At 44.8% G+C, this 25492-nt stretch overlaps 1 protein-coding gene across 5 annotated transcripts in view; it reads right to left on the minus strand.

Annotated features, from left to right (window-relative positions):
* Nucleotides 1-8404: 8404 nt before the first annotated feature.
* RCOR3 (REST corepressor 3) overlaps nt 8405-25492 on the minus strand; it is a 38286-nt gene continuing 21198 nt past the window's right edge. For all 5 annotated transcript variants that reach the window (XM_044273709.1, XM_044273711.1, XM_044273710.1 and 2 more), the window contains 5 exons: nt 24741-24959; nt 23512-23589; nt 23336-23393; nt 11275-11516; nt 8405-10966 (listed from right to left, as the gene is read on the minus strand). In XM_044273709.1, coding sequence (XP_044129644.1) covers nt 10625-10966; nt 11275-11516; nt 23336-23393; nt 23512-23589; nt 24741-24959 — 939 coding nt within the window. In that variant the 3' untranslated portion in view covers nt 8405-10624. The remainder of the gene's footprint in view (nt 10967-11274; nt 11517-23335; nt 23394-23511; nt 23590-24740; nt 24960-25492) is intronic.

Raw genomic sequence — 25492 nt, forward strand, 5'->3', positions numbered from 1 at the left:
GTTGGGAGAGGTAATTGTCTTTGGTTATTGCCAAGAACCTGTTTCCTTTATGAGATAACAACATTGCTTACCGGTAATTGTTTTTCTCGATACCCATGACGGCACCCCATGCGACCAGGGACCTCCCATCCGGGACAGGAAACCTGAGAAGATAAAAGGTTCACACCCCCACCAAGCACCAGTGATAGTAATAAACAGTACTCCGGAGGTGAATACACGTAAGAAAGAAAGAAAGAGAGAGAGAGAGATCCAATATGGTACATTATATCTCTACAATACTCAAGAGAGAACTCTCAGAAACCTATAGGCAGTAGCGGGCTACTCCGCATATAACCTAATAAGGGGTAACTAAGCCCATTAGCTCCCTTTTTTTTTTTTTTTTTTTATATATATAGGGAAGGGAAAATTTTGGGGGTGCCGTCATGGGTATCGAGAAAAACAATTACCGGTAAGCAATGTTGTTTTCCCCTCACCCATGACGGCACCCCATGCGAGATAGACTATTAATGAGAAACTAGGGGGGGGACAACCGCCTGAAGCACCTTCCTACCAAAGGCGGAATCCGTATGAAGTTGGAGCCTGTAATGCTTCAAAAAAGTATGTTGAGAGCTCCAAGTTGCTGCTCTACAAATTTGAGCCAGGGAGGCATCCGCCTTCTCGGCCCAGGACGTAGCTACCGCTCGGGTGGAGTGGGCTCCGAACCCCGAAGGGGGCGAGAGACCCTGCGCTAAATAGGCTTCGGAAATGGCCCTTTTCACCCATCTAGCAATAACTGCAGTGGATACTTTCCGCCCCTTATTCCTACCCCAAAACTGAATAAGGAGGTTTTCTTCCAACCTCCAAGCCGAGGTAGACTCTAAATAGGCAAGCAGACATCTTTTGACGTCCAGGCAATGATACTCCCTTTCTAAACTATTAGAGGGATTAGGGCAAAAGGATGGAAGGATAACATCCTGACTTCTATGGAAGTCCGAAACCACCTTTGGCTGGAAGGACGGGAGAGGCCTAATAATAACCTTGTCATCCAAGACCTGGGTATAAGGAGGAAAGGCCGAGAAAGCTTGTATCTCTGAGATTCTCCTAGCTGAAGTAATGGCCAGTAAAAAGGACATCTTAAAGGAGAGCATGTCTATGGGTATGTCAGACAAGGGCTCAAAAGGTTTCTGTGACAGGGCCGTCAAGACCGTGTTTAGGTCCCAAGGAGGGGACAAGGGTCTTATCGAAGGGCGGATCCTGGAGGCTGCTGACAGAAACCTTTTAATCCAAGGGTGCAGGGCCAACTGGGAATCGAAGAAGTAACTCAAGGCTGCCACATGTACTCTTAGGGTGGAAGCCCTAAGCCCCTTATCCAAGCCAGCTTGTAGAAAGTCTAGGACCCTAGAGACATTTGGAGGAGAGAAGGGGTCAGGACTGATCCCTAAAAAGGAGGAAAAGACTTCCCAAATCTTATTATATTTTCTGGCTGTGGTGGCTTTCCTACTTCCCAACATAGTGGATACTACAGATTGGGACAGACCCCGGCCTAACCAAATCTCCCTCTCAGCCTCCATGCTGCCAGATGCAAAATCTCTGGATTGGGATGCAGGATCGGGCCCTGATATAATAGATCCTCCCGAGGGGGCAGTATCCAAGGGGGGGGGCTATTGCTAGGTCTAGGAGGCTGGAGTACCAGGACCTTTTCGGCCACACTGGGGCCACTAGGGTAATTGTCGTTTTCTCCCTCTGGACTTTTTTCAGAACCTGCGGGATTAGGGAAAAAGGAGGGAAGGTGTAACCCTCCTCCTGAGACCAGTTCTGTGCCAAACCGTCCAAAGCTGTTGGATCGTCCAGACGATTTATGGAGAAGAACCTTTCCACTTTCCTGTTCTTCCTGGAGGCAAACAGGTCGACCGTGGGGAGGCCGAATTTCTGCGTTACCTGGGAGAAGACCTCTGGGTTTAGGCACCAGTCTCCCTGTTTTAGCTGGGTGCGACTCAGAAAATCGGCTACTATGTTCTCTTTTCCTTTTATGTGGACTGCCGACAGAGATAGATGTTTCTGTTCCGCTAACTGAAAGATCTGGTGACAGAGTGTTGCCAGAGAAGGTACCCTTGTTCCGCCTTGATGGTTGATGTATGCCACTGTAGTTAAGTTGTCCGAGTATAAAATTATGTTCCTGAAGGATATGTCCGGAGCTATCGCTCTTAGGGCCATCTCTACTGCTTTTAATTCTTTGAAGTTTGAGGTGGCTTTCCTGGTTTTCAAATCCCACCTCCCTTGCCAACCTTTGTTCTCCGAGTGGGCCCCCCAACCCCACGGGCTGGCATCCGTTGTTAATACTATCGGATCCTGAAAGGACCATGGTACTCCAGCTGAGAGATTCTGTCACAGTCCACCAAAGGAGAGACACTCTCGCCTCTGCGGATAAGTGGAAAATCCGGTCCAACGACTGCTTGCGGCCGTCCCATTGGCGCAGGATGCATGATTGTAGCTTCCTTGTGTGGGCCTGCGCATATAGGACTGCTGGAAAGGTTGCTGTCAGGTGGCCCAGCACCGCCATTGCCCTCCTGAACGAGCAGAGGTAGGATCTGAAAAGATCCCAAACATGCTCCCTGATGGAGAATATCCTGGCGGACGGGAGGAAGGACTTTTCTACTCGGGAGTCTAACAGGATGCCTAAAAATACACAGTTCTGAGATGGTGTTAGGCAAGACTTTACCCAATTTATTTTCCAGCCCAAGCTCTTTAACAGGGCGCAGGAAACTTTGATGTTTTGAACCAGGCCTTCCTTGGTCTGGGAAATAAACAGGAAGTCGTCTAAATATGGCAGCACCGGAACCCCTGACAACCTTAGAAAGGAGACAACTTCCGCAATCACTTTGGTGAAGATTCTGGGGGCTTGAGAAACCCCAAACGGCAGGGCTCTGTATTGCAGGTGCAGACATTCCCCCTGAATCCAGACTGCTGTCCTCAAATATTTTTGGGAGGACACATGAATTGGCACGTGGTAGTACGCGTCCTCTAAGTCCAGAGTCGCCATCCAGCAATCCTTTGATAGGAGATCTATGGCCGATCTTATGGTCTCCATACGAATTTTTTTGTAGCTGAGGAATCTGTTTAACTTCTTCAGGTTTAGGATTACCCGGAAGGAGCCGTTGGGTTTTTTCACTAAAAAAAGAGGGGAGTAAAACCCCCTGCCCTTCTCTGCCTGCGGAACCGGGACAACCACCCCTTTTTGCAGAAGCAGCAGGATCTCTGACTCTAAGGCTTGTCTTTTGACTAGATCCTTGGGGTAATCTGTCAGAATGAACGAATCCCGGGGATAGGACAGGAGCTCCAGCCGGAACCCCTCTCCAATCCCTCCCAAGATCCAGCCGTTCTTGGTTATGTTTTTCCAGGCTGGGAGAAAGAGAGACAATCTTCCCCCTACCTGGGGTTCGGCGTCATTGCTTATCTTTGGGTCTTGTATCCTGGGATTTAAAAAGGAAACCTCCGGATTTCTTAGGAAATTTATCCTTTTCCCTTCTATCATACTGCCTACCCTTTTGCCTTTTACCTTGGTATCTGCGAAAAAAGGGAGGGCGTTGAGGAGCTGGAAAACCCTTCTTTTTGTCCGAGGCCTTTTCAAGTATATCGTCGAGGGAAGATCCAAAGAGCCTGTCACCCTCACAGGGGATAGAGCATAACCTAGCCTTAGAACCCTGATCAGCTTTCCAGGACTTCAGCCAAATAGCTCTTCTAGCCGCATTGGACATAGCGGATGATCTGGCTGAGAACCTAACTATATCCGTGGAGGCATCGGCTAAAAAATCGACGGCCTTAAAAAATGTGGGAAGGGAGGCCAAAACCTCTTCTCTTGGCTTCTTCTCACTGAGATGCTGTTCTAGCTGTTCCAGCCAGATATGCAGTGACCTAGAGACCCATGACGCTGCAACCGCTGGTCTCAAGCAGGTAGAGGATGATTCCCAGGCCTTTTTTAAGTAAAAGTCTGCTTTTTTTATCCAGAGGATCAGACAGGCTACCTAGATCATCAAATGGTAGCGCAGATTTTTTAGCAATCTTCGCCACCGGAGCGTCAACCGTAGGGGCCTTGTCCCAACAGGCTGCTACTTTCTCATCAAAAGGATATTTCCTTTTAACGGAGCTTGGGATAAAAAACTTCCTATCAGGATTCTTCTATTCTTTTTTAATTAATGCCTGAACGTTCTCGTGAATGGTGAAAACCCTCTGCTTTCTGGGACCTAACCCCTGAAAGGCAATATCTGCTGTCGACTTAGCCTGTTTCGCCTCTTCTAACTGCATAGTTGCTCTGACTGCTTTAAGGAGGTTTTGGGTATCCTCGGGTGAGAAATAGGAACCCCGTTTCTTGCTCTGCTGACGAAGCAGCGTCATTAGAGAGTAACTGGCCTGCTTCTATCTCCTCCACGTCAGAGTGGTCTATATCCGAATCCCTAATATCCGGAGATTTTTCCGGAGACCGCGGGCGATTTTTACTCAAGGATCTTAAGGAGGCTTTCACCTCAGATCTTATTAAAGAGCGCATATTCCTAGAAAGGCTCTGGGATTCCTCCACCACCAATTTATCGATACATGGGGTGCATAACGGCTTAGAATAGGAGGAAGCTAGGGGGGCCTTACATCCTGCACACTCCTTATGCTTCGTCTTAGAGGCCGCTTTTTTGGGGGTCTTTGCCACCTACACAAATCAAGCAGATAACACCCCATTAGTAAGAAAAAGGTACATCTCACCAAAGATCCTTTTCTTTTAGCCCCCACTCCTCAGGACTAGTACCGGACTCGCGGGCCTTGAGGGTTCCAGGGGTTCGGCACGTCCGTCTGCAGGCTCTGACATCCTTGCTGGAACCAAGAGCTTCTTCAGCACCACACTGTGTGCCACATCAGCCGGCTGGGTTTCCCCCCCCCTTTGTCCCATTTATATTTTAAGGACGCGCCGGGGCACACATCAGCGCTGAACCCGACTTCCGGGTCAAGCCCCCCCCCCCCCCCCCGCGTCAGGGCGCGCGCATGCGCAGACGCCCCCTCCGACGCCGACAGGAAGACGGGCAACCCCGGAAGTAAGGAGGGAAGCCGCCTGAACACGGCCATAGCGGCTCCCTCCGGCCAGCGCCGGGATGTGGGGGAAGAAGGAGCCCAGACTTACAGGCAGCAGCCCCGGAGAGCATAACGCCACCTGGGGGAGGCCACCCACCGGATAAGAACCTGGGCCTCCCCCCGACTGCAGGTGAGAACGGACGTGAAGTCTTCCCAGGGACTTCCTATCCGGAGGACAGGAAACCTGAACTGGTGCTTGGTGGGGGTGTGAACCTTTTATCTTCTCAGGTTTCCTGTCCCGGATGGGAGGTCCCTGGTCGCATAGGGTGCCGTCATGGGTGAGGGGAAATACAAGTTTCAGTTTCCCAGTCTATATCTGGGTAGTTGAAGTCCCCCATAATAACCACCTCATTATGATTTGCCGCCTCGTCCATCTCGTTTAGTAGTAGATTTTCTGTGGACTCTGGTATATTACATGGCTTATAGTAAACTCCTATTAGCATTTTATTATTGTTTTTGCCTCCATGTATTTCTACCTACAGTGACTCCACATGTTCATGTCCCTCACTTTTATCTTCTCGGACTGTGGGCTTTAGACAGGACTTTATGTAAAGGCAGACCCCTCCCCCTCTCCGGTTTTTGCAATCTTTTCTAAACCGACTGTAACCCTGTACGTCAACCGCCCCGTCATAGCTATCATCCAGCCGTGTCTCAGTTATTCCCACTGTCATAGCTATCATCCAGCCATGTCTCAGTTATTCCCACTATGTAATAGTCCTCCTCACACATCACTAATTCCAGTTCCCCAGTTTTATTAGTCAGGCTTCTGGCATTAGTATACATACATTTGAGAGGTGTATGTATATTTTTTACCCTACACCTTTCCTTCTGAACTGTTCTAGTCCCTCCTTCCATTCCTCCCCCAGTCCCATTACCTTGCCCACGGTCTCTATCTGCCCTATCTTCCCATCCTATAACCTAATTACCTTCCCCCCAGTCCCTAGTTTAAACACTCCTCCAACCTTCTAGCCATCTTCTCCCCCAACACAGCTGCCCCTTCCCCATTGAGGTGCAGCCTGTCCCTACGATAGAGCCTTCAGCCGAAAAAGACGTCGGCCCAGTTCTCCAGGAACCCAAACCCCTCCTTCCTACACCAGTTCTTGAGCCACTTGTTAACCTCCCTAATCTCCCGCTGCCTTTCTTGTGTGGCTAGTGGTACAGGTAGTATTTTGGAAAATACTTCCTTTGAGGTCATTGCCCTAAGCTTGTGACCTAAATCCCTAAAATCATTTTTAAGGACGCTCCTCCTACCTCTAACTTTGTCATTGGTTCCGATATGGACCATGACCGCTGGATCTTTTCCAGCGCCTCCCAGTAAACTGTCAACCCGATCCGCGATGTGTCGAACTCGAGCGCCAGGAAGACAACACACCATTAGACAATCCCGGTCTTTGTAACAGATTGCCCTATATGTACCCCTAATAATGGAGTCTCCCACTACCAGCACATGTCTGGCCGGCCCTGCCCTCCTGCTTACTGGAGCTGACATTCCCCTGACTGGCAGAGGAGGGGTCTGGCTGCAGCAGTGCTCTCCCTGAACTGACATCCCCCTTATCTTCCAACCTTGCAAACTTGTTGGGGTGTGTCAGATCAGGGCTAGCCTCCCTGGCACTCTTCCATCTACCCCGCTTTCTGTTATCCAGCTAGCTACCTCACTTTCCTGAGCCTCCTCGCTACTACTCTCCCCAACATCTACCCCATAGAGTGCTTGCTGAGTGAGCAGCAAACTCTTTTCCAAATTGTAAACGCTTCTCAGTGTTGAAACTCGCCCGGTTAGATACTCGATGTGCGATTCCAAACAGGCAATTTGCTCACATTTTGAACAAAGATATACACCCTGGAATGGCTGTTCCACGACTGCATACATTAGACAAGATGTGCACTGGACTGCGCTGTCAATAATGGAACCTTGGGGATTACGCAAGAAAGAGAAAACATACAATATGGTGCAGTGATAATCTAACTTACCGTAGTCCCCTCCTAAAGTTCCTGAATCTCAAGTCACGTAATCAAAAGTCATACATTTAATACAAACACAAACTCACGCTGTTTGCCTGCATGTATAAGTGCAGCTTCCCCTCTGGATTCAAAGGGCCAATTTCTCCCTTATTCCTCTTGGAATTATATGTATGCATTGACTGTTGGGTGATACCATTCCCATTGTTAATAGGCTGCCCCTACACAGTTAGTCAGTACCAGCTGTATTGTTTCATCATCAGAGTGCATAAGGGTACGGCCACACGGTCAGGCTTTCTGATGCAGTTTTGGGAGTGAAATAAAAAAAGTCATCTGTCCTTAATAATGTCTCCCCTTTTACAATCCACTCCTGATTTCGGATTCAAAAGCTGCATCAGGAAACCTGACCATGTGGCCATACCTTAAGGACAAAGGTAAATGGCAACGCCAAGTTGTTAAAGGGGTCTTCTAGGCTCCCGATATTGATGACATATCCTCCAGATAGGTTTCTAATATCCAATTGGTGAGGGGGTGACTCCCCACATTCTCACCGACCAGCTATTCACTGCAGCTTCCTGCACTGGAACTAGCACTGTGAATGAAACAGGAAGCACAGCTCCGTTCAAAGCCAGATTGGCCACTACACTTGGAACGACACTGTGCTTCCTGTTTCATTCACAGCGCTAGTTCCAGTATAGAAGGGCTGATCGGCGGGAGTGTGGGGTGCGTGACCATCACTGATCTGATAATAGGTCATCAATATTAGGCTACTTTCACCCTAGCGTTCAGGGATCTCACAAGCGGTCCAAAAAGGATCAGTTTTGCCCTAATGCATTCTGAATGGAAAAGGATCCGCTCAGAATGCATCAGTTTGCCTCTGATCAGTCTCCATTCCGCTCTGGAGGCGGACACCAGAACTGTGCTTGCAGCGTTTTGGTGTCCGTCTGACGTAACTGAGCCAAACGGATCCGTCCTGGCACACAATGTAAGTCAACGGGGACAGATCCGTTTTCACTCACACAATATGGTACAATAGAAAACGGATCCGTCCTCCATTGACTTTCAATGTTGTTCAAGACGGATCCGTCTTGGCTATGTTACAGATAATACAAACGGATCCGTTCTGAACGGATGCAGACGGTTGTATTATCTGAACTGATCCGTCTGTGCAGATCAATAACGGATCGGCACCAAAACTCGAGTGTGAAAGTAGCCTTAGGTGACTGGAAAACCCCTTTAAATTTGCTCATTCAATTCCGAGAGGAACAACAGGAACAGCACAACCCAAAGATCAATTAAATTTTTTTTAAATAAAATTACTCCAAAATATAGTAGATTTTATGCCAACACGAATAAACTGACACTTGTTTACGGTCAATATTTACGTTTTTTTATTTTTGCCATATTTAAAAAGACAGAAGGGAGAGAAAAAAAAAAATTAAAAAAAAAAAAATATCAACCTGATCCCCCCCCCCGTTATTTACACAGCATTTAACACATGTACTTGGGGCGTTGGTAGGAGTTTAGGACAAAAAGGTATAATAAAACAACAAAGCTTTATGCAAAAAGAGCACAGTTACAATTCCACTGTTGTAATTCGTTTATAATGACGTAATACCGTATGGGGAGAGTTCACGCTGCCATACTGAGGACCAGTAATAGACCATGACTCAATGTATCTTACATGATGCAGCACAAAAATGAGAAAATTATCACATAAGTGCACTTTCTATAATTAACATGTAAAAAAAATATAATAATAAAAAACACAAAAATTACATTTATATATTGATAGAACCAGGGCTAGTCTATAAAAAAAAATTGTAAAAAATAAAATAAAAATCTAGGTCACTAAGTGCCAATGCAATAAATAAAATAAAAAACACAATAAACCTGAATCCCTGTTCTGTAAGGGAAATGCAAGTCCGTAAAACTAGAAACACGGCTGACAAGTCACACTCGACGGTCACATACAAGACGACAAGGACGGTACTCATCATATTACATCGAGGTAAATACAGCAAATAAATATAAAAAAAATTAAAATAAAAACCACCTTGATAAATCTAGCGTAATCTCTGCTACGTACGTATGGTGATATGCTCAAGCCTCAAAACACATTTTACCCATACTTGGCCGTGATCGGGGAAGCAAATAAGAGCCGTTCAAACGTTTTCAAAAAGGTTAGAAAAACCACACTGTATGCGTACAGGTGCATACAGTTTTTAAACACACGGGAGGATCCCAGAAAGAAATCTGCGAAACATGATAAAATCAATGTGTTACGGATCAAAAAAATTTATTAAAAAGGGTTGTAAACTGCAACATCCACCAGAATGAAAACACTTTTTTTTTGCGCATTGCAAGTACCCTTTCTGACCAATTATGATTAAAAACGACAACATAGCTTCTAATCACATAAAGGGGTACAAACTACATATTACTACAGATGCTTGTGTAGTGTGGTAGGTCCATGACTAGTGCTCTGGGAGCTTTTTTTTAACTTTGTTGACAAGTTACATTAACTTATGTTGGGAGAGAGACCTTAGATACTGCTGGGATTTCTTCCTGGGAGAGAGGAAGAGAGAGCTACACAATTGGCTGTCTGAATACAGAACTGGTCACAAAGCTGCTCAGACCACAATCCACAAAATACTGGGTACATCAGGAATGGCGGCAGAGCCTGTAGAAATTTATTTCAGGTAATGACCTTTTGAGTTTACAACCTCTTTAAAAGTTTATGGACTGGGAAGAGCTGTGGTGTCCAGGATTTTAAAAGTGATGGGTCAATCGACAAGAAAGGTCATCATTATCTAAAAAGCAAGGGACTAACAATGCATAGCGCCACCTATCAGAGTAGCTCCGCCCATTGTGTAGGGGAGAGAGGTAGTTACTGCAGTGCTATTCCCATTCACTTCAGTGGGAGCAGCATTAGCATAACCAGCTCCGTCCACTACAGAATGAAGGTGTGTGGTACCAGCACCATTCTGTAAAAGGCAGTGGGTGGGGGTTAAGAATGGGAACCGTCGATCAGATAGTGATGGCCTATGCTTGTAAAATCATGGACAACCCCTTTAAAATGGGGAAACTGAAGACATGGAGTGGTCATCTAGACACAGTGAAGGCCGTATTGAGCCAACATACACAAAACAGTCACCGAGGTACAAGACGTATGGCTGCCTTCACTATGTGTAGGTGAAGTCTGTCATGTCCATATGGAAACAGCACCTCACCAAGCTAAACAGTTACAGTTCACTGACATTTGTGATTTATTGCATATGGTCAGCATAGAAATGCTGAAAAAAGACACAGTAACACGTAACAGATGAGTCGTAACGTGGAGAACACTTTGGTTTACAGAACGCTTATGTCTGACTGTATATATATATATATTTATATAAAAAGCTTACAATACATTCTGGTCAGTTTAGTGTATGGTACAGTCATTTTCTTAAATGTCTGAATTCGATGTTTTTTTCTTTAGACGTAGCAAAAACTCCACGTCATGAATGGCTCAAGATTACTCCCATATAAGTAAAAGGTTCCAGGATCCGCTCCAGGAAGCGAGTTATTTACATCAATGCATTGTGGGCTGTGGCTCAGTCTGAATCCCAAGAGAGGACGGCTGTTGACCAGAACTTGTGGTCACCGCCGGCCTTGGGTTTAGACGAGGAGGCATAGAGCTAGCTGGGCGAATTAACGGAGGCGGGGGCTGGTTGAGCGTCGGCCTTGGCTGAACGAACCGAGCTTGCTGCTGTAGAGGCGGAGGCTGACGGTGCAAGGCCGGAGCAGCGGGTAGCGTTGGCCGTAGAAGAGGTGGAGGCTGATTCAAGGCCGTCACCGAAGCCGACGACGCTGGGGCTACAGACTGCGCTGGAGGAGACTGACCGGCGGGTGGCGCTGTCTGGCTGCTCTGGGTCTGAAACAAAAACAAAAATGGGACTTCAAACCAAGACCATTACAGGAACTGGTTGCCTTACGTACATTATTTCAGTACATGGGTATACAGTCCATTACATATTGTTCTTTATAGTTCTAAGCATATACAGTCCATTCAATGGCAGGCTGTTACCACAGTTTATGTTTCTACCTTTTTTTATTTATTTTTTATCCATTTGCATTTTATATCAGTAATTTTAGAACGAAGAAAGAATAAAAAATAAAAAAAAGGGGAAAAAAATAAATAAAAAAATTCTCAACTCAATTACTGTGGATACACAAACACACCTCATCCTCTTCATCAGTGCTCTTTCCTGATGGTACATGAGAAGTGTTTTTTGTGTCATCCCCTAAAGTAGAAGCATCACCATTAGAGGCCTGGGTTCCTTGTTCTGCTTCCCATTCCTGCAATACCTCCTCTAAGTTAAACCGGCGCCTGTAGTTTACAAAGAAGTTCTTCACTTGACCAACAGTCTTGTTGCCAATTACATCCGCAATAGCTTGAAAATCTTTACCATATTTGCGGACACCTGGAAGGCAAAGTACAATATTCACCAAAGACGATCCACTCATGCGGAGCTTTGTATGTCAATAAATCTGCAAGAGGCGCTCAGCCTAGAGATGGGGAAGGGGGGAGGCTGTTAAACCCTACAGGTTCCATAAAGCGTGCCAATGGGAAGATCAAAATAAAGGGGGGAAAAAAAACATTATACCAGGACACAAGCATATATGGTCCAGCAGTAATAATATGGATATGCATGCATTATAAATTGTATTCATCCTTTTACTGCAAACACTCCTTGCAGCAACCATTTCAGTCCTAAGACTCCCCAGAAGCCTCAGTACACGGAGGGCACTTAGATCCTTTAAGGTTTTATACGCTGTAGATGCAAGATTTCTTGAGCAATGTAAGACAATCCTGAGTAGCATAGGGAAGCAAAACCTCCTGTGACCACGTCAATCTATGTAGCTTCAGGCAGGAAACCTTTAGTCAGGTATTTACTACTGTAATGCCACATGCTAAATAGACTCTCCTTGCCCCTGGTTTCAGAGTTGCCCTCCTGTGTATTCCAGTGCCTTCTTATCATCAGCTGTTCGGGACCATACGGTCAGTATATGCAATATGTACAGCATATGTGGTCACCTCTGGTAAACGCGGGAGAACCTGAGGCAAGTAGTGCTCTGCCATTCTGCCAAAAGCAGAAATGTTATTATTTGTCTAGCGTTGCTATCCACAAGACGGGTGATATAGGATGGTGGTTGGAGTCAGCCACTGAACGAAGTGTTCTGCATCCATATGTCCGTTTTGCAGACAAGAATAGACATTTGTAACATAGTGCAGGACCTGAGGAAGGGAAAACGCGGGATGCACAAAGCTGGTACCTGTGTTTTGCAGATTCGCAATTTGGGGGCTGCAAAAACGGATACGGTCATGTGCATGAGGCATTTGCCTCATAAGATCAAACGGATCTGTGGACTGACATGCCCACTACCAGTCCATTCAGAGAGGGGACTAAAAAACACTTTGTTCTCAGAATTGCAGGGGGAATCCAGCTGTCAGAACCTTTTTTAATCCATTATCTAATCCATTCTTGTGAATAGGTGATCATTTACATGGGATAATCCCCTTTTAAACCAGCTATATAATGAGATAAGAGTCGCCAGAACTCATCTAAGGGCCCCTTTACACTGGCCGATAATCGCTAACAAGCGTTTAGGATTACCTGCCGGTGTAAAGGTGCTGCAGATTACCCGAGGAACGAGTGAAACGCTCGTCCATCGGGTGATATGATCGTTCATGCGGTCACCTAAATCGTCGTTTGCTGGCAGCAGATCATGCTGTCTAAATAGCCTCTGCTGCCGGCAAACTGATTCAGTATGTGGACAAGCAATGTTAGTAGCGATCGCTCCTCCTCATACTGTGGAGAAGATTGAAGCATGTAAATGTGTCTCCTTCACTGACGATTGCCGGGAAGGAACACATCCTTCCAATCATCTGCTATATCTAGCAGTGTAAAGGGACTTTAAAGGGAACCGGTCACCTGGATTTTGGGTATAGAGCTGAGGACATGGGCTGCTAGATGGCCGCTAGCACATCCGCAATATGCAGTCCCTATAGCTGTGTGTGCTTTTATTGTGTAAAAAAAACGATTTTATAGATAAATAAACCTTAGATGAGTCCCGTCTCCTCCATGCTTGAGAGAGGAGTCCAACATTCTCTTACTCTGAGCCCAGCCACGGCCACTATGAAGGAGCCCAGCACCGCCCCGCATCCTCAGAATCTCCTCCTTGCTCCCCGACGTCATAAAGCTAGAGCACCGCAATCTCGCGATGCGCAAGCTAGCGCATGCGCAGTTTTTTCCCTGGGGCTGATGCATGCGCTAGTCCGCGTATCGCGAGATTACGGTGCTCTAGCTTTGCGACGTCGGGGAGGAGATTCGGAGTATGTGGGGGCGGTGCTCGGCTCCACACTGGGCGTGGCTCGGCTCCGGAAACATTAGTAGCCTCATTTAAATATATAAAATTGTTATTTTTTGACACAATAAAAGCACAGAGAGCTATGGGGACTGGATATTGTGGCTGTGCTAGCAGTGATCTAGCAGCCCATGTCCTCGGCTCTATACCCAAAATCCCGGTGACAGGTTCCCTTTAAGGCTACTTTTACATAAGCGGTAAAAGGTATCCGGATAGGGCCAAGCACCGCCAGAGCCCATTGACTATAATGCACCGGTTTCTGTCTGGCCAAAACCTGGCACTCATGCCGGAAACCAGGCAGATCCCATTATAGTTAAATGGCTCCGGTGGTGAACAGCAGCATCTGGCTAGGCCAGTAGACTGTTTCTCTGCCAGATACCTTTACCGCAGATGTGAAACTAGCCTTACTTCCAGGCATAGGTGCTTTGCAGATTTATGGTGAAGTCAGGACCAGTAGATTTTAGAGGGAAACATGGTCTTGCTCGTGTATATGTCAATCTTTACAAAATGGCATAAATGCTGAAAGAACTGATATAGGAGCATCAAACCAATCCAAGGCTTTACCCTCAAAACTTTCCTCCTCCTTAAAAGGTGTAGCAAAGATAAGCCTTTACAAAATTATCCCCATTTTCTATCCTGACCTTAAAACTTCCATCCAACAGTATGTACTGTGGACATCACCCAAACACATTACTTATCTGCAGACAATTATCTGATCTGTCCTTGGCAGAAAAGTCTGTTGGTCCAAGTGTTCGGCAGACATAAACCTCCCTAAAAACTTCCTATAGGGAGATCCAAGCTTCTGTACATCTTTCTGATCGAAAGGGGAAATGGATCTAGGCATAAGGGAAACATTTCCTTGTGGCTCATTCACACGACCGAATGAATGGGTCGCATCCGTTTAGCAATTTTGCAGAACGGGTGAGGACCCATTCATTTCAAATCGGGCCACAAAAGATGCGGACAGCACACGGTGTACGGTCCGCATCCGTAGTTACGTTCCACGGTCCCGCAAAGAAAGATATAGCATGTCCTATTCTTGTCCACAATTGTGAACAAGAATAGGCATGTGCGGTCCGCAAATTGCAGAATGCACACGGGCCAGTATCCATATTTTGAGGATCCACAATTTGCAGACTGCTAAACACTACGGTTGTCTGAATGTAGACTTAGTGGCGGCTTCAAGATCTGATCCCCCCCTTAGATTAGAAAAGAAATGCACAGGAGAGAGGATATTCATTTTTTAGACAAATTTCTTGTAATTAAGATTAAAGACAATGCCGCCTTTTAACGTAAATTCAGCGGAGCAGTGAAGGGAAGGATGCGTCCGTCACTATAATGGTAGAAATGTATACTGAAGCCCTAGTGCAGGGACGGGCAAACTGCGGCTCTCCAGCTGTTGTAAAACTACAAATCCTATCATGCCCTACTGTAGGCTGATAGCTGTAGGCAGACTGGGATTTGTAGTTTTATAACCACTGGACAGCCGCAGTTTGCCCATCCCTGCCCTAGTGGATTATCAACTTTTCTGAGATGACATCTGACCTCCAGGCTGTGAAGACATTTGTGATCTCCTCAGATCCTGATCTACTGGTCACCTACTCTATACCGAGTTAGCTGTGTGTACATGCTATCAGGTCAAGGGTCTGCGAGGTACACCAATCCACCACAGCCATCCGAATACAGAAGAGAAATACTATAGATATATGAATAGTAAGCAAGTCTGGGACGAGGTAAATTAACAGAGTTCTCTCTGGAAGACAGATTTCCATTGGCCTTGAGGCAGATTTCCACTACACAAAAATATAACCTGCTTTTTGGGAGCCTGGAAAACATGGATGTGACCAAGTTAAAGGGGATCTCCCATGAATAATGAAAAAAAATAATAATCATACCCATGGATCCAGAGATCTCCCCATTCATTGCTCCAGTTGTTCTGCTAGAGTTATGTCAAGCTGGCAGCTTGGGGGGGGTGTGTGTGTGTGTGTGTCCTTTCTGCTGCAGTTGAAGGATGGAACTGAGCATGTGCGTCTGCTAGAGTTATGTCAAGCTGGCAGCTTGGGGGGGGGGGGGGGGGGGGGGTGTGTGTGTGTGTGTGTGTGTGTGTGTGTGTGTGTGTGTGTGTGTGTGTGTGTGTGTGTGTGTGTGTGTGTGTGTGTGTGTGTGTGTGTGTGTGTGTGTGTGTGTGTCCTTTCTGCTGCAGTTGAAGGATGGAACTGAGCATGTGCGTCTATCTCAGTGAGCAGGACAGAGAAATTAAGAGCAAACAGGTGGTGCTATACAGATAGAATTCAGTGAATGACTCAATAGCTTTTACATTTTTAATTACATGCAATTTCAAAAAGTATTCAGATCTAGGTGCTGGTTTGAAAAATGTAGAATATTTTTTGTGGGACAACCCCTTTATGCTTTAGAGCAGGCCCCCTAATCAAAAAGTCACTCATTTTGGTGCTTCCCTTCTGCAGGTAAAAAGGCTGCAAAGAAGTTGCACACAAAACGGACAACTGGTGGATATCAGCAGGGGGACTGACTGCTGAAGTCTTCTCAATTTCAATATCCTAATGGACAAGAGAGCAGAGCAGGACAACAGATGCTCTCTGCGGTAATATAATTCCACACTGTAGTGCAAATCAAGATTTGGTAAAACAAAATCAAATTAAGCGTCCTGTGACGCACAGCCCATGGCGCCCAAAAAACCACCCTCATAATAGGTTCAGATTGCGTCCCCCGAAACTACAAAACGATTTCAGAGCACAGTGCCTGTGTGTACTAAAGGAGACAAAAAAAAAAAATTATAAATATATATTATATATATATATATACACACACACAGTACAGACCAAAAGTTTGGAGACACCTTCTCATTCAAAGAGTTTTCTTTATTTTCATGATTATGAAAATTGTAGATTCACGCTGAAGGCATCAAAACTATGAATTAACTCATGTGGAATTATATACATAACAAAAAAGTGTGAAACAACTGAAAATATGTCATATTCTAGGTTCTTCAAAGTAGCCACCTTTTGCTTTGATTACTGCTTTGCACACTCTTGGCATTCTCTTGATGAGCTTCAAGAGGTAATCACCTGAAATGGTTTTCACTTCACAGGTGTGCCCTGTCAGGTTTAATAAGTGGGATTTCTTGCCTTATAAATGGGGTTGGGACCATCAGTTGCGTTGTGGAGAAGTCAGGTGGATACACAGCTGATAGTCCTACTGAATAGACTGTTAGAATTTGTATTATGGCAAGAAAAAAGCAGCTAAGTAAAGAAAAACGAGTGGCCATCATTACTTTAAGAAATGAAGGTCAGTCAGTCCGAAAAATTGGGAAAACTTTGAAAGTGTCCCCAAGTGAAGTCACAAAAACCATCAAGCGCTACATAGAAACTGGCTCACATGCGGACCGCCCCAGGAAAGAAAGACCAAGAGTCACCTCTGCTGCGGAGGATAAGTTCATCCGAGTCACCAGCCTCAGAAATCGCAGGTTAACAGCAGCTCAGATTAGAGACCAGGTCAATGCCACACAGAGTTCTAGCAGCAGACACATCTCTAGAACAACTGTTAGGAGGAGACTGTGTGAATCAGGCCTTCATGGTAGAATATCTGCTAGGAAACCACTGCTAAGGACAGGCAACAAGCAGAAGAGACTTGTTTGGGCTAAAGAACACAAAGAATGGACATTAGACCAGTGGAAATCTGTGCTTTGGTCCGAGTCCAAATTTGAGATCTTTGGTTCCAACCACCGTGTCTTTGTGTGACGCAGAAAAGGTGAACGGATGGACTCTACATGCCTGGTTCCCACCATGAAGCATGGAGGAGGAGGTGTGATGGTGCTTTGCTGGTGACACTGTTGGGGATTTATTCAAAATTGAAGGCATACTGAACCAGCATGGCTACCACAGCATCTTGCGGCGGCATGCTATTCCATCCGGTTTGCGTTTAGTTGAACCACGATTTATTTTTCAACAGGACAATGACCCCAAACACACCTCCAGGCTGTGTAAGGGCTATTTGACCATAAAGGAGAGTGATGGGGTGCTGCGCCAGATGACCTGGCCTCCACAGTCACCGGACCTGAACCCAATCGAGATGGTTTGGGGTGAGCTGGACCGCAGAGTGAAGGCAAAAGGGCCAACAAATGCTAAGCATCTCTGGGAGCTCCTTCAAGACTGTTGGAAGACCATTTCAGGTGACTACCTCTTGAAGCTCATCAAGAGAATGCCAAGAGTGTGCAAAGCAGTAATCAAAGCAAAAGGTTGCTACTTTGAAGAACCTAGAATATGACATATTTTCAGTTGTTTCACACTTTTTTGTTATGTATATAATTCCACATGTGTTAATTCATAGTTTTGATGCCTTCAGTGTGAATCTACAATTTTCATAGCCCTGAAAATAAAGAAAACTCTTTGAATGAGAAGGTGTGTCCAAACTTTTGGTCTGTACTGTAATATATATATATATATATATATATATATATATATATATATATATATATATATATATATATATATATATATATATATATATATATATATATATATATATATATATATATATATATATATATATATATATATATGAAGAAACGGACAGCACTCCAAGTAAAAATCAGTGATCTTTTTATTCACCCATGTGGGTAGCAGCAACGTTTCGGCTCATGCAAGAGCCTTTTTCAAGCTTGAAAAAGGCTCTTGCATGAGCCGAAACGTTGCTGCTACCCACATGGGTGAATAAAAAGATCACTGATTTTTACTTGGAGTGCTGTCCGTTTCTTCATCTGCATCAGACGGGGTAAGCCGCTACATCCCTGGACCTAGCACCCAATCTGCTTTTTCCAGTGCCGCCATCAATTTTCTTTTCTATATATATATATATATAGCAGCTCAGCAATCCACAGCCACGTGCACGGGATGCGGACCCACTCACTTGAATGGGTCCGCAATTCCGGAGATGCGGAACTGCAAATAAATATGACATGTGATATTTTTTGGCGGTGTTAACAGACCACGGACCCATTCAAGTTGAAAGGGTCCGGCCCGCTGCACGGATGTTGCCATGCATTGGGGACCGCAATTGCTGTCCCCAATGCACGGAACGGCCGCACAACGGCCGTGTGCATGAGGCCTTATCTTAATACTTAGGCTGAGTTTGATCAGTGATTGCGAGACAAAAACTCAGACGTGGCGCCTATACAGATCAGGTATAATGGGAAAATTTTCACCCGTTCTGTGTTTTCGACCTGGTTTTGGCTGACAGTCACTCAAACATTCACAGCACATCCTTAGCGAGCCTGCGTATTCTGCAAACACATAAGGGAAGATTTAGGCCGAGTTCACACTTCAGTTATGTGGTCAGTGATTTTCATCAGTTATAGCGAGCCAAAACCAGGTGCGGGTCAAAAACACAGAACAGGTGAATATCTTTCCATTATACCTAATCTCTGTGGAGGCTTCACCACTGGTTTTGTCTCCCACCTGGTGTGCATACTTCTTTAAGAAATCCCATCCACACACACTGCACAAAAGAACATGCGTAAACCGTAAAATGGCCTGCGATAAGGATCTAAAATCAGATCATCGTTGAGAAGTTGCTAATGTAGGTTTTGCTGCCCTCTGTCAAAGATTCTCCTAAATTTTCTTCTTGCCCCAGCAGAATGAATGCCGTTTAGGGATTGGCGCATATGTACTTGGACAAACCTACACACCTTAGGGCTCATTCAGACGGCCGTACGTTGCTTTCCGCATCCGATCCACAATTTTGCGGATTAGATACGGACCCATCCGCTTCTATGGGGCGCTCAATCACATGGTGATGGACCATGTGATCTGACGTCACCACAGGTTCTTTAGCTGGCAGCTCAGCATTAAAGAAGTAAAGAAGAGACCGGCAACTACGCGATCAAGAGGAGAAGGCGAGTTAATTTTTATCCCTCAATTGATCACCTACTAAGCATTCTGTATTCAGAAGGCTATTATTTTCCCTTATAACCATGTTATAAAAGGGAAAATAATACAGTGAATAGACTGTCACCTAGCAACCATGCGTGAAAATCGCACCGCATCCGCACTTGCTTGTGGATGTTTGCGATTTTCACTCAGCCCCATTCACTTCTATGGGGCCTGCGTTACGTGATAAACGCACAATATAGAGCATGCTGCGATTTTCACGCAACGCATATGTGATGCGTGAAAATCACAGCTCATGTGCACAGCCCCATAGAAATGAATGGGTCCAGATTCAGTGCGGGTGCAATGCGTTCACCTCCCGCATTGCACCCGCACGGAAATCTCGCCCGTGTGAACTCAGCCTAAATCCTGACAGGACTCCTAGCGGAGAGAACAAAGACTCCTGATTGCCCCACCCACCCACAGTAATGTAAAACAGATTTAAAAAAAACAAAAAAATGTAAAAAAGGAGGAGATGATAGGCTCACAGTTGGGAGGTGGGTGAATGGAAAAGAAGAGCGGACGGTGTAAGTGGGCGCCAAAGCAATAGTGGTATCTGGACCACAAAGATAAAAGTGGTGACTCAGTGCAGCACAAACACATACTGTATGGGACGCAGACACAGAGTGTGAGGCGCTCGTACAAGCACAAATCAATTCCGTTTACTTACCATCAATCACAGTAGGGTACGCACTCCATACGAGAGGATGGGGGTGGTTAATTAAAAAAATCAGAACACGTACTTGTCCCCCACACCTCATGCACAATTCTCACCTGCCTGACGTTAATCCAGCAGTCATTTTATTATGTTTTCAATGCGTTTCAGGGAGTTATTCTCCCCTCCATCAGGAGTAAAAGACCAGCAAACTATACAACAGTGCAACTATTGGCACTTCTATAATGTGTACCGTGCTCAAATCCGCCAAATTCGGGAGAAACACATGGGTTGTGTCACTTCCGGGGTAGGAACGGGGGTGCATATAACTTTCCACAATTGAACACATCATCCTAGATATATTACCAAATCTAACTGAACAACCAATGAGCCAGTTTCAAAGTTTCTGAAGTTTTAAAAAGGGCCAATATAGCTACTTCTAAAATCAATGTTAGAGGCCTCTATGGGCTAACGAGGATAGGAATTGCTGAGGACGTCACTTCTGGGGGTAACCGGAAGTGTGGGGAGCATTCAAAAGGTAGAAATAATAAATCTAATAGAAATATCTAAATGTGAGAAGCAGGCATCTAAATAGAAGCTGCGGTTTAGGGTGGAACCCAAGAAGCCACTTAGGGTCCATTCACACGTCCGTAAATGTTTTGCGGATCCGCAAAACATGGACGCCGGCAATGTTTATTCCGTAATTTGCGGACCGCACATCGCTGTCACTATATTGAAAATGCCTAATCTTGTCCGCAATTGCGGACAAGAATAGGACATGTTCTATTTTTTTGCAGAAACGGAAGCACAGGTGCGGAAGTGCGGATCCGGACAGCACATTCCAGCCCCATTGAAAATAAATGGGTCTGCACCGTTCCGCAAAATTGCAGAACGGATGCGGACCCATTTTGCAGACGTGTGAATGGACCCCAACTGTAATGGGACATTTAGAATCCCTCAGACCAGTAACCAATAACGAAGATATGTGCAGTTCCTACCATACATGGTATACGGAGTTACAGACTACATGTAATATATGGATTATAAGTAGACCTGTTGTACTATACTTAGTTGTTATAAAAAACAAACAAGAAACAAAACAAACAAAAAACCTTAAAAAGGGGTTCTCCAGGAATTAGGAAAATGAAAATACTTAATTACTTCATTCCCAAATAACCTTTCATTAGTTAGAATCGCTCATTTTGTCTGAGGAGCAATCAGGGAAAATAAAATGGGCGACGTCCTATTAGTGCACACAGAACCTGTCCTAATCACATAGGAGGACAAGTTACTTCACAACACTGAGCTAAGGAGCTGCCTCATCCTCCTTTCTGCTCTACTTGTCAGGAATTATGGTCCCGAATACAAATAAGATCTTCAGCTGAATTTCTGTAGGAATGGAGCTCATGAGGAGACATGAAGTACAGAGGACGGACAGGACAGACTGTGGTAATGGAGAATGCATACAAGAGCTGTAGCTCACCAGCCAAATCCCCACCCCTCTCTGTACTTCATGTCTCCTCATAAACTCCATTCCTACAGAGATTCAGCTGAAGATCTTCTCAGCTGTATTCAGGATCATAATCCCTGACAAGCAGAGCAGAGAGGAGGATGAGGCAGCTCTTTAGCTCAGTGTTGTGAAGTAACTTGTCCTCCTGTGTGATTAGGACAGCTTGTGTGTCTACTAATAGGACGGCGACCATTTTATTTCTCCCAATGATTGCTCCCCAGAAAAAATTAGCCATTATATCTAATGAAATTTAGGAATATATTTTATAATAAGGTAATATTTAAGCATTTTCAGTAATTTTAAAGGGCCCATAAATATATGCACTGTAAGAAATCCATTAAAGAAATTATGTCAACATACAAAATAACAAAAAACACAGTCTGTCCGCCTAAGTAATGGATATTTGAAAAGAAAATTGGCTTATGACGAGAACGTATAGAAGTACATAAAAAATATGGTGGACAAGGCCTGTTCAAATAATCAAGGAGTATTAAAAGTATATCTAGACACACACATAGCCGGACTTGCTGATAGTTTGTAGGATGATCTACACACATCATCGCGATTGACAGCCTTCTGTGCACACACCGATATAGTGAGATCATAGTTTAAAGAGTCAATGTATTCAAAGACCACGGCACTCAATAGTTACGGTGCATTAACTTTTTGTATTTTATTTTATTTAATCCATCCTGGAAATTATTTGTAGCCACTGGCCAACGTTTCGGTCTAACCTAGACCTTGTTCACGGCCCGGTGTGTACATAGAAAGGTATCGAACAAACATAAGGTAACATGTCAAAAAAGGTTCATAAGTGATATTACAAAGTCATAAAAAAGGTCTTAACATGATTCCCAAAGTAGAGATGGAAGCTACCCCTTTAAAATACCCAACCCTGTCCGTCTGCATGAATGCGTTCAAATCCACATTGATTAGAAGGAGTGTTTCTGTGCAGAACTCCAGCACCAAAGATATAAACCTCAAATCCATTACGCCAGGCTAAAAATAATTTGAAAAAGCCTCACATTAACACTGAGGGTTCTGTCCACTTTCTGGGCCGCATTATGGGTATGGCTACACAGCGACAGCAAGTCAAAGAAAACAAAAAGGGTATGGCTACCATCGCGCAACATTTCATACAGTGTATGTCAATGGTGTTGCAATGCAACGTGCGGTGACAGTCGAAAAAAATCCATTCAAGTCGGCAGCACCATTTAAGTACATTAGATGAAATGTCGCCATGTAGCCATAACCTCCGCTGATCGACGTCTCGCTGGGTCTGCATCGGAATAGTCTTTATATGTGAAATGGGGCCAATTTGGAAGATACTGAGTAGGCACAGCAAAGCAGATGTCACCATCACCCGCTTCAGTCCCAGTGCCTTCTATGCTAGTCTTACCCAGGTCACATGGAAACACTATTGGAGGGCTATTTACTTACCTGAGGTCTAGTGCTGGGTGTGCAGTGACATGGTAAATGTCCTTTACAAAGGGCATTGGAGTAGATCAAAAGCGTTAAAAGGAACCAGTGTCATTGTTGCATAGACTACTATGATGTATCCCATTTGACTTCTTTTTTAGAATATTGTACAGATGCGTGCCATTATGGGGGAAGGGTGTTCAAGATTCAGTTTGCATTATCATCTACTATAGTGAAGCTGCCTCCATCTGTACGGAGGGCAACATAAGGACTACCCCTGTGTTGCAGACAAGTTTCTTCCGTAAGACATGATATGGCCCGAGAGAAAATCTCCTTGTCACTTACCTTGTACTGCGAGAAGCTGTTCTTCGGTCGTCCATCGGGCATTTATTTTCTGATTTGACTGAAACATGAAAAAAAATAATATTGAAATAAAATAAAGGGCTGATATAAAGAGCTACAATTCACTGGATCAAGCCAGGGATGATGGCACGGGCTGACACACAGGCTGGTCATGTTACCTCTGCCGGTTTGAACTCTTCTATGCCCCCTTCCAGCTTTTGCTTAAGTGCACTGTTAACTTGCTTAGTGTTCTGAACCTTTAAATGAAAGCGTCCAGTCAGTCACAGCAAAAACAAGAGAGAAAACAAAATCCTATGCCAACAAACATGAACACATAAGCAGCATGTCCTCCCAATTACACGTTAGATGGACAATCTTCATACACTTGGATGCAAGCAGGATTCAGGTATAAATATGGTCCAAGGAGAAGGTGATAAAGTAAAGTAAAAAAAAAAAAAAAAAAAAAAAAAAGAGACAGTTCAAAGGGATTGTCTCATCACAGACAAACCCTTTAATAGATCTATGGTGCGAGTCTGCAAAAGCAAGAGGTGCTGCAGTCTCCTATGGGCAGGCTGTAAAAAAAGGGGTTCCAGGGGGAGCCATTTCTATGACACCAGTACTTAGGCTACTTTCACACTAGCGGCAGGACAGATCCGACAGGCTGTTCATCCTGTCAGATCCGTCCTGCCGCTATTTCGCTGTGCCGCCGCTCCGTCCTCATTGACAATAATGGGGATGGGGGCGGAGCTCCGGCGCAGCACGGCGAAAGGCCGTCGGACTAAAAGTACTGCATGTCCGACTTTAGTTCGGCGGCCTCTCACAGCGAAGTGCCGTGCTCCGCCCCATCCCCATTATAGTCAATGGGGACGGAGTGGCGGTCCGGCGAAAATAGCGGCAGGACGGATCAGACAGGGTAAACAGCCTGTCGGATCCGTCCTGCCGCTATTGTGAAAGTACCCTTAGAAACACCCAGAAAATATTAAAAATTAACAATCCAACTATGGAGACTGTGGTCCTGGAAGCAACAGACATGCGATGTTCAGCTACACATGATCGCTCTGCCTTTTCTACAGACTAAGGGTCCATTCAGACGTCCGCAAGCGTTTTGCGGTTCGCAAAACACGGACATCGGGCCAGGTGTGTTCCGCATTTTGCGGACCACATATGGACGGTACTTTAAATAGAAATGCCTTTTCTTGTCCATGTCTGCGGTCAAGGATAGGACATGTTCTATTTTTTTTGCGGAATGGGAGTTCTGTCCGCATCTTTTCCGGCCCCATTGAAAATGAATGGGTCCGGACCCGTTCTGCAACGTTGCAGAACAGATCCGGACCCATTTTGCGGACGTATGAATGGACCCAAAAAAAAAAGAAGAAGAAAAGACCATTAATAAATCAAAAATGCCCACCTGACGTTTCAAGGATATCAATTCCATATCCAACTGACGGAGTATAGTACCGGCAGCGTTCGGACCACAGGACACTGCTACAACGTCATCCTTAATTATATACATTCCCTTTGGAGGACGAAATTTAGACCTCTGGGAGTGGTGACGATGCTGTAAACTTTGGTATTCTCTTCTACCAAGAGCAACCTTTACAGGCTGAATACAGGTATCTGCACTGGCCTGAAAAAAAAGGCAAATAGCAGGTTTATTAGTATCACACATAATTTGGGAATGTGCATTAACTCAAGGTTTCCATCTGAAAACAGACGGTACTCCCAGGTAATCCTATATGGCCTTTTAAAGGGTGTATTCCTCATTCTAGGGCAGTGATGAGGGCAGAGGAGAATTTTAATTGGATAAAGTGGTTGTGGTAATCCAGTCTAGAGGCACCTAGGATTTAGAGGAGGAAAATAAGAAAAAAAAAATAAAAAAAAATATATATATATATATATATATATATATATATATATATATATATATATATATATATATATATATATATATATATATATAATTTATTTATTTATTTTTCATCAGACCCCCATTCTTCATCACACCTCAGATCAGGCCCCAAAAATTAGACCTTCTAGGCTCCATCAGACGCCCAAAAATAAGAAAAAAAATAAATAAATATAAAGATCAAGCACGTGAAGTAAGGCTACTTTCACACTAGCGTTCGTCGGTCCGCTCGTGAGCTCCGTTTGAAGGGGCTC

This window comes from Bufo gargarizans, unplaced genomic scaffold, assembly GCF_014858855.1.
Source record: "Bufo gargarizans isolate SCDJY-AF-19 unplaced genomic scaffold, ASM1485885v1 original_scaffold_1076_pilon, whole genome shotgun sequence".
NCBI lineage: Eukaryota > Metazoa > Chordata > Amphibia > Anura > Bufonidae > Bufo > Bufo gargarizans.